General features: G+C 33.3%; 1 protein-coding gene across 3 annotated transcripts in view; it reads left to right on the top strand.

Moving 5' to 3' along the window:
* CSMD3 (CUB and Sushi multiple domains 3) overlaps nt 1-19,223 on the top strand; it is a 1,185,533-nt gene that overhangs the window by 1,075,493 nt on the left and 90,817 nt on the right. For 2 of the 3 annotated variants that reach the window (XM_029923716.1, XM_029923714.1), the window contains 6 exons: nt 565-678; nt 5,580-5,768; nt 6,143-6,289; nt 8,599-8,787; nt 12,720-12,905; nt 14,465-14,659. In XM_029923716.1, coding sequence (XP_029779576.1) covers nt 565-678; nt 5,580-5,768; nt 6,143-6,289; nt 8,599-8,787; nt 12,720-12,905; nt 14,465-14,659 — 1,020 coding nt within the window. The remainder of the gene's footprint in view (nt 1-564; nt 679-5,579; nt 5,769-6,142; nt 6,290-8,598; nt 8,788-12,719; nt 12,906-14,464; nt 14,660-19,223) is intronic. The other variant, XM_029923715.1, reaches the window with a different exon arrangement.

Raw genomic sequence — 19,223 nt, 5'->3', positions numbered from 1 at the left:
GGAGGATTATGCTCAATTTGATAATAAATAAAGTCTTTTTAAAACTACTTTGAAAATTAAATCCCAATAATGTATCACAGTTCGAAAAATGATGTAACAAAATAAGACATTTTAATGTTGCTGTAATAAACTCACATTATCATCATATTGATTTTGGTTGAGAAATTAAGAAAATATCAATGACTACTGTAAATTTAATCTTAATATAAAAGCAATAACTCTGAATCATTTTAACTTGCTTAATATATTTTTAATGAATACTTTAACTACACCAACTAGATTTCCTAACTGCTATGGCTTCCATCCAACTGGTATGCACCAGTTAAGTCTTACTGTAGTTTACTCTTGGCTTCAGTTCTGATTCGTCAGTGTCCATGAACTACTTGTAGTCCAATATTTTGAATATTATCCCTACTTATAACTAATAGAATTTTATACCAGTTGAAAATAATTGAAAGAAAAAATATTCTGCTTTTATAATAGAAATATCTGTTCATTTTGCCATTACTTGTTGCCTATCTGAAGCCTCTCTCTCTCTCTCTTTTTTTTTTTTTTTTTGAATAGGTGACATTATTAGGTATCAGTGTCTTCCAGGATTTACTTTGGTTGGTAATGCAATTCTGACATGCAGATTAGGAGAACGACTCCAGATGGACGGAGCACCTCCAGTTTGTCAAGGTACCAATTCCTATGATTATTTTTCTCTAAGCATTTGTTTTATGTTTAATCTGATACTGGAAAAATCAAGAAAAATCTACTTTATATAAATATGTAACTGGCCATAATGTTTAAAGTTATACAACTCGTATGTGGTATCTTCTATTTCATTATTTCTCTGATTTAACTTTAAAAAATTTTTATTCTCCCTAGATTTAATTTTTTTTCTTTTTAGTTTGTCCCAAATTCAGTTCAATTTATTTAAATTAATTCTGCTATGAGGAGTGAAAATGAAGGTGGAAAATGAGAGAAAAAACCTTAAATAAAGGCTCCAATGTTGATTGCCTTACTTGACATAGTTATGCTCTAACCACTGAATTAATTAAAATTTAACCCAGCATCTGTTAAGTATGAGGGTTTGGGTAAACAACAAACAAACAAACAAGCTATAAATGGTTCCTACTGTGAAGGCAACATGGTTCAAGGGATATAACAGCCATGCAGGTGGTAGCAATACAGAGTTTAGGAAACAGGCCAATGGGCAAGGGAATCAGGTAATGTTTTCCTGTTTATGGGGCAGGGAAAGCTTGATGGAATTGTTGCTCCTTGAATCTTGGTTCCAAATGATAAGTGAGACTTAACTCTGGTAGAACAGAGATAGACAAAGGTGGTCCAAATGATAGATGAATATGTGGAGACACAGAAATGGAAAACAGAGATAGATAGACTTCAAGGTATATACTTCAAGCAATTCACTATGGAATTACAGGGGTAAAACCATGATGGACCTTGAATGATGTGCTAGAGTTTTGATGTTCAGATATGACATATTGTTAATTTGTATAATTTGTATAACCCCGTAGGGCCCAGAAGAGTACCCACCAAATAGTAACTAATTACAAATACTGGTTGATTTGAATAAAACTGAGTTGAATTTGATAATCCCTCTCCAAATTTTCTTGGATTACTTCCTTCATTGGTGTTTATTCCTGAGAAATGGAAATCTGTTTCCTGTACAGACTTTTAACCTTAACTATTAAAATGAACCAAAAACAAAACTTCTGTTTATTAGTCCAAAATGCCTTAAGTAGGAATTAACATTTAGTTTTCTACCCCATTGGAGTCCAATGTGAGAATTTTCCTTGCTCTTAGTCAATTATCCTTACAATAAGATGGAAGGATTTTCACAAGGAGCTTTGACAGTACCAAAAGGAAAGACATGTTTGAAGGTAAAAACTAACACCAGTGTGAAAATTTCCTTGCTCTTAGGCAATGACTTTAGAGCATCTAGAAGTTTGGGTTTTCTGAAGCCTGTCACCTGTAATCTTGATATTTAAATGTCATTCATTCAATTTTCTCCTTTACATAAGACTACCTTTTAGCCACTTAGGATTATTTAAGATACATATTCAGACATTTAGACATGTAAATGTGGAGGATAGAATTTTAGCCTTTTGGGAAATTATACATGTGAAAATAACTTGGGCAGGCACGAGAGATGTGAAAGAGCAATTACATGTCAGGACTTTCTCTTTGACTCCGATATATAATTTTTTTGTGAGCTCTTAGAGGGCAATACTTAATTTTTTTTTGTATCTGGATCTCAACTTAATAAATTTCTAAAACTTAAAATAAAACAATCGATACCTAAATTACTTAATAATCCCTTCTCACTCAAACTTTCAATATTTCATTTCTACAATCAGGACTCCCTGTAGATTAATAATTACACCTCTTCCTATTCTATGCACTATGGAGAACACAAAAAAAGACTAATTTTTATCTCATAATGTCACTTCAGGTACTAGCTCAACCCTAATAAATCATCCCTCAGAATTAGTTTATGCAGTTTTACTACATTAATTAATTGACCAGACACTTAAGCCAAAACTAACTTTACATTTTTTCTTTATTTGAGTTAACTCACAAACTTGCCTAGACAGTCATTCTTTTGGAGTCTGTTAGAACTAATATACATTGTTTTTAGTCTATCTTAAATTATTTTAAATTTCCTCACTTTTCCTAAAAGAGGCTTCATTAATTCTGTTATTCTACCCTTTATCCTTTTTAGCTTTCTTTATCATGCTTAAAATATAGAAAGCAATGCTAAATGTGCTGTTCTTCAAAGATTTTGATAGAAGTGAAGTATAATGGGTTATTATATTTGGTGGTTAAAACTGCAGGGTCCATAGAGATGAATGTGTGATATATTCTGCACTTTAAGCTTTCCGGGCATTGGTTTCTTCATATGTATAATGGCGGGGGGAATTGTACACACTTTCTAAAGTTGTTGTGACAAATTACATAATGCACAACAAGCGCTTAACAGTGTCCTAACGTATAGTCACAAGCAATACGTATTTCTTTTATTCTTGATGGTTGTGGGCTTTTTGCTATGTGTTGGATAGTATGAAAATAGGTTAATTTGTGTACTTATAGTAAGTTATATTGATTCATATCAGTTTTTCAAAAATTATCTGGAATATTTGTTCAGTTTAGAATATGGGAGCCAACACATTAAATAGGACATGACACTTGCTTTTTAATAATCATAGCCTAGAAAAAGAGACATCAAAAATTTAAAGAAATAGCCATGAAATTGCTAACTGCAATGATAAAAGCATTACAGAGACACAAAGAAGGAAATCAACAATTCTGCTAGGGTTGGTAGAGGAGAAGTTCAGGAAGCATTTCACAGAGGATGAGACACTTCATCTGGGCATTGAGATGCACTAATATTTCAAATGCAGCAGATAAAGAAAGGAGATTTGAAACAGAAGCATGAAGAAATGAATGTGCAGAGTTCAAAAAGCTTCAGGTAGTTCATCCAATATTTGGAGCATTTCACTTCAGTAGAGGAGTAGCAGGAAACAAAGTTGGAGAGGTGGGTAAGGACCAAACTTGGAGGACTTTGTGGCAAACTGTGAATTTACTAGATGGTTTTGGAGAAAAAGCTACATGCTCAGTAACCCAAACAGATACTTAGCTAACTATTCCACAGTATTAAATAGCTGAGCAGGCACTAAATAAACCCTTCCTTAAAACTTACTTCATCTACTCATATGATTATATATTATATGTCATTTATTTCAATATGCCATAGCTGTATATTCACTAATGTGTATTCTTCATCTTTGACTCAAATTTTTCATTTCGTTTCCAACTGTCAAGTTAATGTTTTTGTTTATTTTACATATTTTCATTTTATGAAAAGCAAAGGTCAGATTTCTCTTTTTATACTGTTTATGACCTGCTACTATTTACTTAATTATTTTTGAAAATCTTAGAATCATATCCAAGAAGCAAACATCTCAGATTGAAGTAAAAGAAACAGAAGTAAAAGCCAAAAAAAAAAAAAAAAAAAAAGAAAAAGGAAAACAGCTCTTATATGTTTTAGCTTTACTATATTCTATACTTAGTATTTTATTTTTACTGTATCTAACTATGTTATAATCTTTAGTCAATTTTCAAATACCTTAATATTAGTTACAGTGGTTTTTATTTTCAAATTATTTCTTTTCAAGTTGTCAGCTTGATTAAAGAGCAATTATATATTGCCAAAATATACTATTTTTATGCCCTTTTCTATCCCTATACTACAAGGAGACTTTATAGCTCAAAATATGTCATTGTCCTTGCACCCAGGAAATGACAAATATATAAATACTTCATTTTCATCATTATTCTAGGAACTACATTTGGCATTTCCAAGCCTAGCTCATTTGAACAAATATTGAAAAACAACAATGTTGCTTAAGGTGGTATTCTAATTATTTTGTGATCCACATTATCTAACTCCAAGATGGAAATTGATTTATAGTAATTGGATTAGGAAATGTCATGTGATATATTTCCAACTCACCAAATCCTCAAAAGTGGTCTAGTCTGCCCATCATACCATGTAAATGTCCCTAGTAATAACACCCCAAACTGGTCCATCCTAAATTTAAACATTCTAGCAATTTTGCACATAGGACATTTTGCTGTAGCCACTCTCACTGTTCTGACAAGTAGAAAGTTTGGTATTTGAACTAAATCCTGTTTGGTTATATATGAGTTTACTTGTGTGCAATGTAAACTATACTGAGTAGCTCCCATCCTGTTTCCACACTGCAGAACCTCAAATTGTTAAGAAAAAACAAAAGGCTGAAATAGCAACACTTCAATGACAAGAATTTGATGATTTTGCCCACACTTTCATTCCAAATGCAAATTTAAGTAGATGTTTGTATTATTTGATCCAAAACATGATGCTTGATGCCAACAATTAAAGTTTACCATACTTAGGAGGCTGTTACATCATAATTATGTTTATTGTTGGCATATAACAAATTTTCTGTATTTTTGTATATGTATATATTTGCTGTCTAGCAGTGGTATCATTATGAAATAAGAAGTGTTTTAGTTTTCCTTACATTATGGTCTGGAGACATCACAGAGAACTGAAAGATGGCTAGTAACCTAAAATTGTGTTAAGCCCTCATGGCTCCACCAGTTTCTGAGATCAGGAGTAGCCTTGCCAGGAATGAATACTCTTGAGACAGTGCAGTTTCTTATCTGGCCCTACATACCTGAGTGAGTTAAAGTTTGAGGAGAGAAGAAAGTGAGTAAAAAAGTAAGGAAGGAAAAGGATAGGCAGACACATAAACAAAGGGGGAAGGGAAGAAAGAAAATAAGAGGATGAGGAAATGTAGGGAAACTATATAATGAAATCAGAGGAGATAAATGTTTTTTAATTTTTGGTCATTCCTCCACTTTTTGAGCTGCAAGTTTAATACAAATTATCTCTTCAAAAACATAATTCAAAGTATTGTCTCCTTTATAATTATTAAACATGAAAACGAAATACCCAGTGTTTAAAATGCAGTTTTCACTCAGGTCTATCACACTAGCATTATTTAATGACATCTTTCCTTTAATAGTGCTCTGTCCTGTCAATGAATTACGGCTGGATTCCACAGGAGTCATCCTGAGCCCAGGATATCCCGACAGCTACCCAAATCTTCAAATGTGTGCCTGGAGCATTTCAGTAGAAAAAGGATATAACATCAGCATGTTTGTAGAATTCTTCCAGACAGAAAAGGAATTTGATGTTCTTCAGGTGTATGATGGTAACCATGGTTTATATTTATTGCATATTCATAAATTTATTTTACCTACTCTAGTTATCCATGCACATCTTCAATATAAACAATTGCTCATATTGTTTTATCTCCCCAGTTATTTTTAGAAGTATCAATATCAAGTATATCTACATACCATGTGAAAACTGTAGTTAGCTTATTATTTTACAAATTGTAGGTTCTTTAGCTCTGGAATTAAATATTTAAAACAAAGATACTCTTATGGGTTACTGTTCGTGAAATAAATTGGTTGTGGAGCAATGTCACCATATTCAATACTATTCTAAATATATAAAATACTAAAGATAAATTGGAACATAATTATTCAGTTATGTCTAAACTGTATTATTTTCTTTCCAAAGGACCAAATATTCAAAGTCCAGTGCTTATTTCCCTTAGTGGAGATTATTCAGCTGCTTTTAATGTAACAAGCAATGGTCATGAAGTATTTCTCCAATGGTCAGCAGATCATGGCAACAACAAAAAAGGCTTCCGGATACGGTATATAGGTATGTGATACTTACAACATCAGTACGATCTCACCTACACCCTCATAATGGCTGTTACTAAAGAGCACAGACACAGATACTATTCAATTAGATATGAATCTAAGTCACAGCTCCTGCACTGAGGTTCCCTGAGAAATTTATGTAACCTCCCTGTGTCTCAGTTTCTCCGTGGTCATGATAATAATCCTGTATCTCTCTTGTGATTTTTGAAAAGATTAAAAATGTTTAGGATATTTATGACTTACATATGTTAGTTATAAGTTAAAATCTGGTGTCTTCAATGCTTTCTTTCAATAGATTTGTTTCGCTTGAATTCTTGCAAAATAGTAATAACTGTTGCTCAGTTGTGTGTATCAGATCTATTTAATAACTCCTTTATATGGGAAGATTAAACAAAAGATAAGCATATAGTGGTAAAAATCTTTGTTTTTGTTATCCATCCATTTATGATACCTGCGAAGTAAGTTAAATATTGAAAGTGAAGTGATCAACACATCCTTTAAAACCTCTAGTTTTGAAAAAATAATTGTTTTGTTATTACTGATTTTCAGTGATATTCCTTTTTTCAGCCCTCCTAAGTCATGTCAGAGAAATTGGTATGTGCTCAATAGCTGAATATTTCAGAACCAGTCAGGCATCTCTTTCTGTATTGTGTTCAGACCATGTCTCCCCACACCATGGGTCATTGCTAATCAACTCAACTGAAAAGTACTTTATAATTGTAAAAAATTCTAGGCATAGGTTTCAATAAATTTTGATGTTAGTTCTAAAAATATACTCTATTTATTTATATAAATTTGCATCTATACATATACAAATAAAATAATTTTGTCCATTTATTTTGACTTTAAAACTATAAGGTGACAGTTTGATTTTGACTGATTAACATTCGTCTTCTACATACTAAAATTGACTTGTAACTTGTAACTTGTAAAATTGACTTATATACTAATATGTATATAAGTTTTATCTTACAATATATTTGCATTCACTTTTAATAATGTATTAAGTATGCAAAGAAGTGTTTAAAAAATTAAATATATGCACAGTCATTATTAATTTTTAAATATTTGAATCTATATTTGTCATATGAACAATATAAATGTCTTTTTATTAAATTTGTGCCCAATGATGCAATTTAAAAGTCAGCATATTAAATTGTATTTTTAATGATTATAGTAACTTAAAGGGAAACCATTCAAATCTATCAATTATAATCATTAGATTGACTATATTATAGACTAAACCTTTATTTGTGTTGATATTTCTGATAAATTTTGATAAAAACATATTGAAAGCACCACTTTAACCTCAAGAATAGCTTGACATACTGTATATTTTTCCTTTAGAAATAATGGGTTATGACATATATATTTCAGGTCCAATCTATTTCTTACTATTTACCCCTAAAGTCTTATTTTTCTTAGATGAATACACTGAAGTTTCAAAGGGTAAATGGATCCTGCCAGGCTGAACAGCCTTAAAAGTACATATATATGAAAAAGCCATCTGACATTATCTTTTGACATTTCAGACTTCAAAAGATGAGGAAAGTTATATTTTATTGACATTTTTATCACCATATGTAAGCACTTTTGACAGTATGGAAACTCTTTAATAAACTGGCAGAGAGGATTATGGAATGTGGGGGGTCTATTTAAAAATCAACCAAAATGAAATGCTTTCCCTAACATGCTATAGGTGTCTGGAAATATCTTCAAAGTTACATGGAAATAACATGCCCTAAAATATTACTACCATGACTGAAGCATTTAGTGTCTTCAAATTTTTTAAATTTTACTTATTTATTTTGATAGAGAAAGCAGGAGAGGGACAGAAAGAGAGTCCCCAGCAGAATGTGCAGAGCCTGACATGGGGCTTGAACCCAACAACTGCAAGATCATGACCTGAGCCAAAACTAAGAGTCAGACACTCAAGCAGCTGAGACACCCATGCACCCTACATTTAGATCTTTCAAATGACAAGTACAGCTTCCCAAATTCATTGACATATGTGTGGGCTTTTGAACCTCTAGGGTGTTAAGAAAATATGTGTTTTTCAATTCAGATGGCAACTTCCATGATGATAAAAATTAAAAGAAAGCTCAGAGATAGTTTTGTCTCCCTAAAGTGCTGTCAACACACTGTTAAGAAAATAGAAAATTATATGATGTTCTTATGAAGTACAATTCACACAGGTGGCAGTTGCCCTATTTTAAGTACCAGTATTCACTTAGATTTTTACCACGCTAGATTGTAAAGAATTTCTGATTCATTAATTATACAGTGATTCTTTTGTCTTTTGAAAAGCTTTCTACTGTAGCACACCAGAATCTCCGCCCCATGGATACATTATCAGTCAGACGGGGGGACAACTTAATAGTGTGGTCCGCTGGGCCTGTGACCGAGGATTTCGACTCATTGGGAAAAGCAGTGCTGTGTGCAGAAAGTCTTCCTATGGGTATCATGCCTGGGATGCGCCGGTCCCTGCTTGTCAAGGTGAAGTATATTATCCCCAAATGCATTAAGAGATTAACCTCATTTAACTTTTTCATTTGGATCATTGAAACTTCTAAAAACATAAATATTCAGAAGCATATTACAGGTGCCCTTCGTGAAAGTAAGACTTAAAAATGCAGAATGAGAAATTGGAGAAACGTGACACACACTATGTTTTATAATTCTTCATTTGTTGTTGTGTGATTGATGCCTTTCCTCTAACCACTCATACACCTATACTCACTTTATTGGTACATCTACCATTCTCGTGACTTTGTTGTCAGAAAATGACCGACCCAGAGCTGGAGACTGCATTATCGTGGAGTCTGCAGAGAGAAAACAGGATGAGCGTGGGCAGCTCACTGAAGACGCACTCTGAGTAGGCAAAAATGTGCTCTCAGAGCAACAAATGTAAAAGAGGAAAATGTAGCTACCCACCACATTCTTTTTCTTCACTGTTTAGCTGACTTAACAGAAATGTGTCTTTCCCTTTTACTTGTGTTTTATTAACAATTGAGGCACAGTCTGAGCATTGTATCCTGGTACAGCAACAGAACGATAGGCTTCTTGTTCAACAAATGGCACATTTTAGATCTTTGGACTAGATTTTGGGACAGTCATAACGACAAGTGTAGTATCAGTTATACAAGAAGATCTAATGTCATTGGACTTAGAAATAATTTTCATACCTAATATCACATTATGTTTCAATATGAAATTTAATTTTATATTTGATGTATTCTACCCAGTATCTAGAGGCATATTAAACAACTATGACCCCTCACTTTAAAAAATGCAGAACATTCACAGTTAATAAATAATGAGTCTTATTTATAATCTACTTATCAGAAGGAATTCATGCAAACAACTAAAATATAAAATTGATCAGTTAAAATTTAAAATTGATCTACAGCAAGTTAAAATAAGGATTGATATTGCTACATGTCCAAAATGGGTTATTTATCTATAAAACTTCAATTTTAACTCATGAAGAGATAACTCTCATATGCATCTATAAGTAAATGAAAAATGAAAAATAAGCTGTTGTTTCCTTTTCTTTTGATGCAGAAAACATTAGTCACATATTAGAAATTTGTGAAGAGTTATAACTTTAGTGGGTAACCACCAACATTGAGAAGCTGACTTCATGCTAAATAGATAATTTTGGTAAACTATCAAAATATCCACTTTTCTTTGCCTAATCAACAGTGGCAGTATTCATAAATTCTTAATATTAATTTCCAAAAACTGGTTTGGAAAAGAATCTTTGATCTTATAATTTCAGAATTATGGGAATTTAGAAAAATATATAAACAATAACCTCTAAATCATATTTATTTTAAATAAATATTGCAATACTCTGACTTTGAACTAGTACATTTCAGTTGTGTAATGACTGCTTATCTGTATAAGCTATTTATAATAATCTTTAAAAAACCTTTAGCAAAAGTAATTAACTGTTGGTTGAAATTTTTAAAAATCCTAAACTTTCTAAAATTTCAAAATTGCTTTGTATAGTCAAATCTATAATTTCACTGATTTTTTTTGGTATGTAATATGATATTTACATATGGAATGATTTTTTCCCATTGTTCTTGATTTAAAATTGTTCTACAATTAGAATAGTTATATCAAAATACAGTTTATTTTATTTATTTTTTAATGTTTATTCACTTTTGAGAGAAAGAGAGAGCAGAGGAGGGGCAGAAACAGAGGGAAACACAGAATCTGAAGCAGGCTCCAGGCTCCAAGCTATCAGCACAGAGCCTGACATGGGGCTCAAACTCATTGACTGCGAGATCATGACCTGAGCCAAAATTGGAAGCTTACCCAACTGAGCCACAGAGGGACCCCCAGAGTGCAGTTAAAAAAGATATTCGGCATAGTAAAGTGATAACATATTTATAATTCATGGAGTCACTTCCAAAATTGATCTTTTATTATCAGTAAAACAATTTTAAAAGATTTAATAAAACTTTTGTTGACCTATCTGTATTTGAACATAGCTAATTCAAGTGAAATGGTTACCTGTCAGGGGGAAGAGCTATGCACATAGTGCAAATTTTTGTTTTGCTACAAATTTGTTTTAAATTATTCAGTCATTTTATTCTTTTTTTCTTTAGTCTCCTTATGCATCCTCATATATATCTACTTGAACTACAATTACACAATGTGAGCACAATAAAAGATAGAAAATTTAATCTATTCTCTCTCGATTTGGGTTTGGGTAGGCATTTTATTTATTTGTCTATACATCAAATGACCCTTCATTGATTTCCTCTCCTTCAGGGGTTGGACCCATCTCATCCAACCACACAGCTGAGTACTGCACAGTGTTATATAGAAACAGTTTTCATTCCCTGCCTCACTTTTAATTTGTACTTTTTTTGAGAGAAGCATCTTTGACAACCACTTAGTGATGGTTCTTTTGAACTTGATTTGTTTTCTTTTTATAGCTGAGAAGCTAAGTTGTAATCTACCTACAGGCATAGTTGTGTTTTCCTATCATTTTAGTGTGTTGTCATTTTGTTAGTTGTAAAATATAGCCATTTTATACTAACCACATGTCTGGAACCTATACCAGTTAAACTATATTTCCTTTCTACTTTGATCTAAGTTCAACCTACACTACTCCAACAATGTACAGTTGACTTAAAATTCAGTAAATAGTCTTTGGTGGGGTTCAGAATGGAGATCGCTTATGACAAATTGAAATTCTCTAAAGTCCTAAGTAGAAATATAAGCATTGCTTGGACAGACATCAGGGAACCCTTTATGTTTGCAACATAATTTTGAAGACTCTATAATTAGATTGCAGGGATAATAACATAATTGTATGAGATTGCTCATATAGTTTATTAAGTCAACATCACTCCTTCTCTGTTCATAATTTGCAGGTTATCAGATTGCAAAAAATCAAACCATTCACCATAGGAAGTCTGCTCTTCAATTTTGTGAATTTCATATAGATTTTACTAAGATATTTTCCCTTTATAGTGAAATGCACATGGGTTAATTAAAACACCTAAATAGTAGCTTTTCTAAGAGAAACAGAAACAGTTTTAGGTTGAAATGCTAAAGGACTTGTATGGCACAATAGTGAATGAATTTAGGCAGTGGTAATGTAGACACCCTTTTGGAGACACAAATTATGTACTTGTAGAGCAGAGATGGCAAACAGTCCCTCTTAGAGTGTTTCTGTGTAGTCATTTGAATTTATAAGACGTGAAAATACCTAATATACAACTAATTTCACCTATATCAAATTTATTGCAGATGAAAAACAAGACATCTAATACATATCAGTGAAATGCAGGATGATGCAAACTAGGTTTTAAGACAGTATGTCCAGAGCCTGTATTTATTAAGCATGTCCATACCCATGATAATTCTATGGATGGTGCCCAAGCACCTACTCTGAACCTAAGACAAAGCAATATCCAGCTTCAGGTAAAATCAGTCTATGAATATATGCATTGTATTCCTGGCCAAAATCTTGATAAGTATTAGCTACCAATACCTTTATGATCTTTACTAATTATCTGTCAAATGTAACTGACTAAACTTGCTATGTGATGTCCCAGTTATGGACTAGCCCTAGATACACTCTATATTTACCCAATTTTTGTTCCTATATAATCTATAGAATGCAAATAACCATGCACATACTGACAAGAAACCAAGAAACCATGAAATAAAACATTAATAATGTATGGATTCACCAGTCTAAAAACACATTCTACAGGAGTTTGAAATAAATTATTCAAAAAGGTATAGCACAGGAAAGCTTTTCTAGGGGATATTCTGAAATTGTTTCAGAGGAATTTAATAAAATCCCAAATGGTTTTACATGCTTTACAATTGAAGAAACTTATCTACTAAATTAAGTATTTTTCTGTTTCTGTGATTTTGTATGTATGTATTCATTCTAGCAATTTCCTGTGGGATTCCTAAAGCTCCAATAAATGGAGGAATACTCACAACAGACTACTTGGTAGGAACCCGCGTTACTTATTTTTGTAATGACGGATATAGATTGTCATCTAAGGAACTTACCACGGCCATATGTCAGTCAGATGGAACTTGGAGCCATCATAACAAGACCCCTCGCTGTGTTGGTATGTGTGTTGGGGAAAGGGTATCATTATAGTTTCTATTCGCATGTTGTATGTTTTAATATTTTATGTATTGTTTGCATTTTAGAAGTAGTCACTGGACTGAGGTGTGATGTCTAAGAGGGAAATAAAAGTTAATTAAGCTGTCTTGTACTATGTAGAATTGGAAGACAGTATAAGGACTTTCCACTCAGTTTTAGAAACTCCAGAATATTTATGTCAAAAAATTAAAGTGAATTTTATTTTACATAATAGAATTCCATTTATTTTATAAAAGGCCATCCATTAATCAACATGTATTTTCTACATGCAAGTCCCTGAAAAAAATTTAAGTTTTATAATTAATAAAATTATATTCCAATACATTTGGCTCTGATTTTTATAAGGATAAACTATATTGCTAAAATGATGCATAACTTCCAACTTTTGTCAGTGTTCTTCAGGTTACTTGAATTTAGAATATTCCCATTGCTTTTATTGCTACTTTAATAGGTAAATGAATATTAGGTAATGATGACAGAAAATAATTCTGATAAAATATTTGTTAGCACAAGAAATGTGAAATGTTTTAAATAAGGTTTTTTATTTGTCTCTGTATTTCATTTAATTTCTTCTCACTTAATACTGATTTTTCAATTTAGTTGTCATTTCATTTAAAATGAAAGTTGTTCAATTGTGCGGTCTTAATATAGTGTTTAATAATGCTTCTGTTTTTTGGTGTTGAACAAGTTTTGAATAAGCCAAAGTTTATAACACCTTCTTGCACAAAAACACCATTCTAATAAGACAAATTTCCTCAAAATATAATCCTTCCAAAATTTCTAAACTAATGAGAATAGATTATTTCCATATCTTGTCTATTGTGACCAGGGCCATAATGAACATGAGAGTGCAGATCCTGATTTTGAGATCCTGATTTCATTTCCTTTGCATGTATACCCAGGTTGGGATTGCTGAGTCATAAGGTAGTTCTCTTTTTAGCTTCTTGAGGAACCTCCATTCTGGTTCTACATATATATTCCATAATGGCTATGCCAGTTTACATTCAGACCAACTTGTACTAGGGCTACCTTTTTCTGCACCCTATAGTTTTTATCTCATAAAGTTGAGAAGAAATATTTCAAAAAGAATATTTTTAACTCAGCTTCAAAGAAGAGACAATTTTAACAAACTAATATAACTGGAATGGTCACTAAAATATATTTCATGTCTTTCTATATTAAGAAACAAGTTGAGATATGATAATCCATAAAAAAAAGAAAAAAGAGAGTAGGGATAAGGTAGTAATAGGATTCTGTGTAAATAGAGTAATATGTGCACATACTTTGAAGTGTGAAATAGTAGAACGTGTTCAAAGAACTGTGAGCAGTACCGTAGATCTGGGGGAGTAGAGAAAATTAACATGGAAAATGAATTCTTAAAAATGCTAAAGGACTTGAATGGCACAAAAGTGAATTAATTAAGGCAGTGGTGGTATAGAAGATAGAATAGATGAGTTACAGTTAAGAAGTACAACAGATATGACTGACTTATTAACATTGATGTTCTTGGTTTTTGTATAGTTGTTACATGTCCAAGCATCAATTCCTTTACCTTGGAACATGGAAGATGGCGAATTGTGAACGGCTCCCATTATGAGTACAAAACTAAGGTAGTTTTCAGCTGTGACCCTGGTTATCACGGACTAGGCCCTGCTTCCATTGAATGCCTTCCTAATGGTACCTGGAGTTGGAGAAATGAAAGACCATATTGCCAAAGTAAGTATCCGTCTGCTAAATTTATTTTATAAACTATTCTTGATTGAATTGCTTGATCACTTCCTTTTCCAAACACACTAGAACAATAATGAGATATTATTAAAAAGGTCATTTAATTCCATTAAATTTTCAAATTCTGTCACCTTTTTTTTTTTTTTAGTAAATGCTCATGAAAAAAACATGGGCTTTAGATACAGAAATCCAGGGCGCATGGGTGGCTCAGTCAGTTGAGCGTCTGGCTTCAGCTCAGGTCATGATCTCACTGTTGGTGGGTTTGAGCCCCAGGTCAGGCTCTGTGCTGATAGCTCGCTCAGTGCCTGGAGCCTGCTTCAGATTCTGTGTCTCCCTCTCTCTCTGACTCTCCCCTGTTTGCACTGTCTCTGTCTCTCAAAAATAAATAAAAGACATAAAAAATTTTAGATACAGAAATCCTATGTTTGAATTTTATCTTTTACTACATCTTGATAATGCCTACTGTATACTTAAAACTTTCCAGGCACTGCTTTTAGCCCTTTACATGTATGAATTAATTTATTGCTTGATTCCTGTTTTATGAAGTAGTTGATATTATTATACTTACTTTGTCAAAAGAATACTGAACCCTGGGTTTAACCATTTTACCGCAAATCACAGAGCCTACAAATGGTGGAGAAATGAGATTCAGACTAAGTGCTCTATACCTTCTGGCTTTTAATCACTATATTATATGATGTTTATTCTATCTCATCCTAAATTTCTTAATCTAGATAATTACAATAACACCTACCTTTTAGTTATTATAATGATTTAATAGTTATTATGTTGAAAATATCAGCAAGAACCTGATTCACAGCATGACCTCAGTAAATATTTACTGAGATGCCTGGATGACTCAGTCGGTTAAGTGTCAGACTCTTGATTTTGGCTCAGGTCATGATCTCACAGTTTGTGAGTTTGAGGCCACATAGGGCTTCACAGTGACAGTGCATAGCTTACTGGAGATTCTCTCTCTTTCCTCACTGCCTCCCCCCACCACCCCCATTTGCAGTCTCTCTCTCTAAGTAAATAAATGTTAAAATATCAATAAATAGACAAATAAATGAATATTGAATCAAATTGAACACATTAAATTATCCTATTTTCATGCATCTCATAATATAAATGGCCAGTATCTAATATAGATAAGCTAACTGGACGTAGGGTATTCAAATGAAATATCTTTGAAGTCTCTTTACTACATTTACTGAGTATTTACTTTGTGCCAGGAAATATACTACACTGAAAATTTATTCTGTGTCCAGCAAAACTCTATGAAATTTATGACAGACACTCATAATTTATAAATAAACTAAAGAAATCAGAAATCTAAACAGGATTATGATTATGATGTTTAAGAAGTTTAACAGAGCAGGAGATGGTCTATGCATAATAAGTACACAAGTATCTATTATTATTTTACTTATGAATATTCTATTTTGCAATTTATTTTTTTAATTTTATTTATTTTTGAGAGAGAGTGTGTGAGTGGAGGAGGGGCAGAGGGACAGTGGGGGACAGAGGGACAGAGGATCCTAAGTGGGCTCTGCACTGACAGCAGTAAGCCTGTTGAGGGGCTCAAACTCACAAACTGTGTGATTGTGACCTGAGCCAAAGTCACTTGCTCAAACGACTGAGCCATCCACATGGCCTGCAATCTATTTTTTAATATCCGTATGAGGTTTCCCTTTTTTATAAGAAAATCATATTTATAAATTAAAATATAAAAAGTTGTCTAAACTATATTTGATATTGTTAAATTATGGCATCTATATTCTAAACTTTTGCCCTGTCCTTTCAGGTTTTCTCCCAGGATCTTTCTTTGCCTGTAGCATCATGGTTTGTCCAGTATTATTTCATTAAAAGGGCACATGGGATAGGGATATTTCAAGGAGCTAGGAAAAAGTATCTACAATAAAATCTGTAATTTAATCAGGCATTCAACAAATGTTTGGTTCTTTTATAATGTTTTAGAAGGGTTTAAAGGATACATGAAATGAGGTCCCTGACTGCAAGTGAGTGGGGGAAAGACAAGGAATCTAATGATTGCAATTCACTGAGAAAATGGGAAGAATAATTTTCTGAATCTTGATTTATTCACTTTTAAATTAAAATAATATAAATATTCATATTCTCAATATTAATAAATATTATAACTACCTCAAAGATGGTTGAGGAATTAGTTCAGAACACTCACTACATTTAAATTTTATAAGCAATAATTTTGAGTTTATGAATTTTCTATTTGCCTATTTAATGGCCACCTAAAGCCTAGAGCTGAAAGTCTGAGCTGGAGCCACAATAAGACAGGGCGGGCTGGTGGTTAAGTGTTCGGTCCTGGAATTTGACCACTGCGTTTTAATGTTGATTTCACTATTCACAGGCTGTGTAACCTTGTTAAAGTTATTAAACTACTTTGCTTATATTCTAGTATGACCACACCTACCTCATAGGGTTCTTTTGAGAATAACTTAAGTTAAAGTACTAGTAGTAATATCTGGTACAAAATAAGCACTCAATAAGCATTATCCACTATTGTTTCTTATTCAAGAAAGTCATTTCATTTGTATTCTTTAAATCTGACAGAATCATAGTGCTATGTTCTAAATGACCTAGTGAGTTGGTCTCTTATTCAGTTTTTTATTAAACCTACAAACAAAAGGTGAAATATAATTATATCAAATGCTTCTTATGAAAATCAAGTGATATTTTGCATGTAAATTTCCTTATAAATTGTAGCTATCTCAACAAAAATTACTTGTAATTATAATCATACCTGAAATATTGCAGGTTCAGTTCCAGACCACCACAATAAAGCTAATTAACTGCAATAAAGCAAGTTAAATAAAATTTTTGGCTTCCCAGTACATTATAAAAGTTATATTTATACTATATTGTGGTCTCTCCATGTACAATAGCATTGTGTTTACAAAAAATGTGCATACCTGCCAGAGTCCAGCTCCAGCAGGTCCAGGGTTCCTCTGAAGGATGGACGGTGTCAGCGAGAGAGAATGAGAGAGCCTCAAGTTTCTTTCTGATCACCAGGCAGGCATCTCTGCTCTGATTCTCTGGCTTTATTTATGGTGAAAGGTACAAGGACCAGAAAGAGCAGTAAATGATTTCTCATAGATGAGTTTTACAATTTTCTAGAAATTGTAACTTCTGCAGAAGTTACAGTTCTAGTAATGATGATTGTTATAAAAAACTTAGCTACAGACACTCATGTTGTCATATGGGAAGGACAGGTATTTTTTACAAAATCTCAAGTCTAGCCTTAAGGAAGTGACCTTTAACCAAGAGGTAAACAGCATTGTTCAGTAAAGGTCAGTTTTTTATGAGTAAGGGTCATTAGGCTGTTTATAACTCTAAGAGAAAGTTCCCAGAAAAACAAGATCCCCAGGAGACATCATGCCTGCTCTCACAATCCCAAAGATGATTGATACATTTTATTGCAGTAGTGACTTTTACAAAGACTTCCAGGCCTAGCAGGTAGTTTGTTATCAGTTAATTTTTAGGAAAAAATTACATGTTGCTTGCCTTAGTCCCATTAGGGTGAATATAGTTTACACATCTTTTCCCTGACCAGGTGCAACATGCCTCAGGGACAGGGCAGGGGGATAGGCCACTCCTGACACTAATCAGCAAAGCACTCTGGGGTTTGGTGCCCAAGCAGAAATGAAAGTTCCAAGAGGGTAGATTTTGGGAGCTGCCTGGGGGCAAGAGACAGTGCAAACTTGCTGTGCCCTCATCAGGAATTTTCACTCTACCAGTGAGTTCAGATAGCTCCCAACACATACCCTAATTAAAATTATTGCTCTTGATGAAGTCCCAAGAGTTAAGTTTTGCTCTCATTTCCCTTGCCTTTGGGGATGTGTCGAGTAGGAAATTGCTGTGGTTGAGGTCAAGGAGGTTGTTTCCTAATTTCTCCTCAAAAACTTATGCACTAAAAGGAAATAATCAAGAAAACTAATACTCAACTGACAGAATGGGAAAAGATAGTGGCAAATGACATATCAGGTAAAGGTCTAGTATCCAAAATCTACAAGGAACTCACCAAACTCCACACCCAAAAACCAAATAACCCAGTGAAGAAATGGGCAGAAGACATAAACAGACACTTCTCCAAAGAGGACATCCAGATGGCCTACAGACACATGAAACGATGCTGACATCACTCATCATCAGGGAAACACAAATCAAAACCACACTGAGATACCACCTCACGCCAGTCAGAGTGGCTAAAATGAACAAAGCAAGAGACTATAGATGCTGGCGAGGGTGTGGAGAGACAGGCACCCTCCTACACTGTTGGTGGCAATGTAAACTGGTGCAGCCGCTCTGGAAAACAGTGTGGAGGTTCCTCAAAAAACTATCCATAGAACTCCCCTACGACCCAGCAATAGCCCTGCTAGGGATTTACCCAAGAGATACAGAAATGCTGAGGCATAGGAGCACATGTACCCCTATGTTCATAGCAGCAACGTCAACAATAGCCAAAACACGGAAAGAGCCTAAATGTCCATCACCTGATGAATGGATCAAGAAGATG

Source organism: Suricata suricatta, chromosome 15 (assembly GCF_006229205.1).
Source record: "Suricata suricatta isolate VVHF042 chromosome 15, meerkat_22Aug2017_6uvM2_HiC, whole genome shotgun sequence".
NCBI lineage: Eukaryota > Metazoa > Chordata > Mammalia > Carnivora > Herpestidae > Suricata > Suricata suricatta.
The sequence above is the reverse complement of the archived record's forward strand: the minus strand, read 5'-3'. Positions and strand labels throughout refer to the sequence as shown.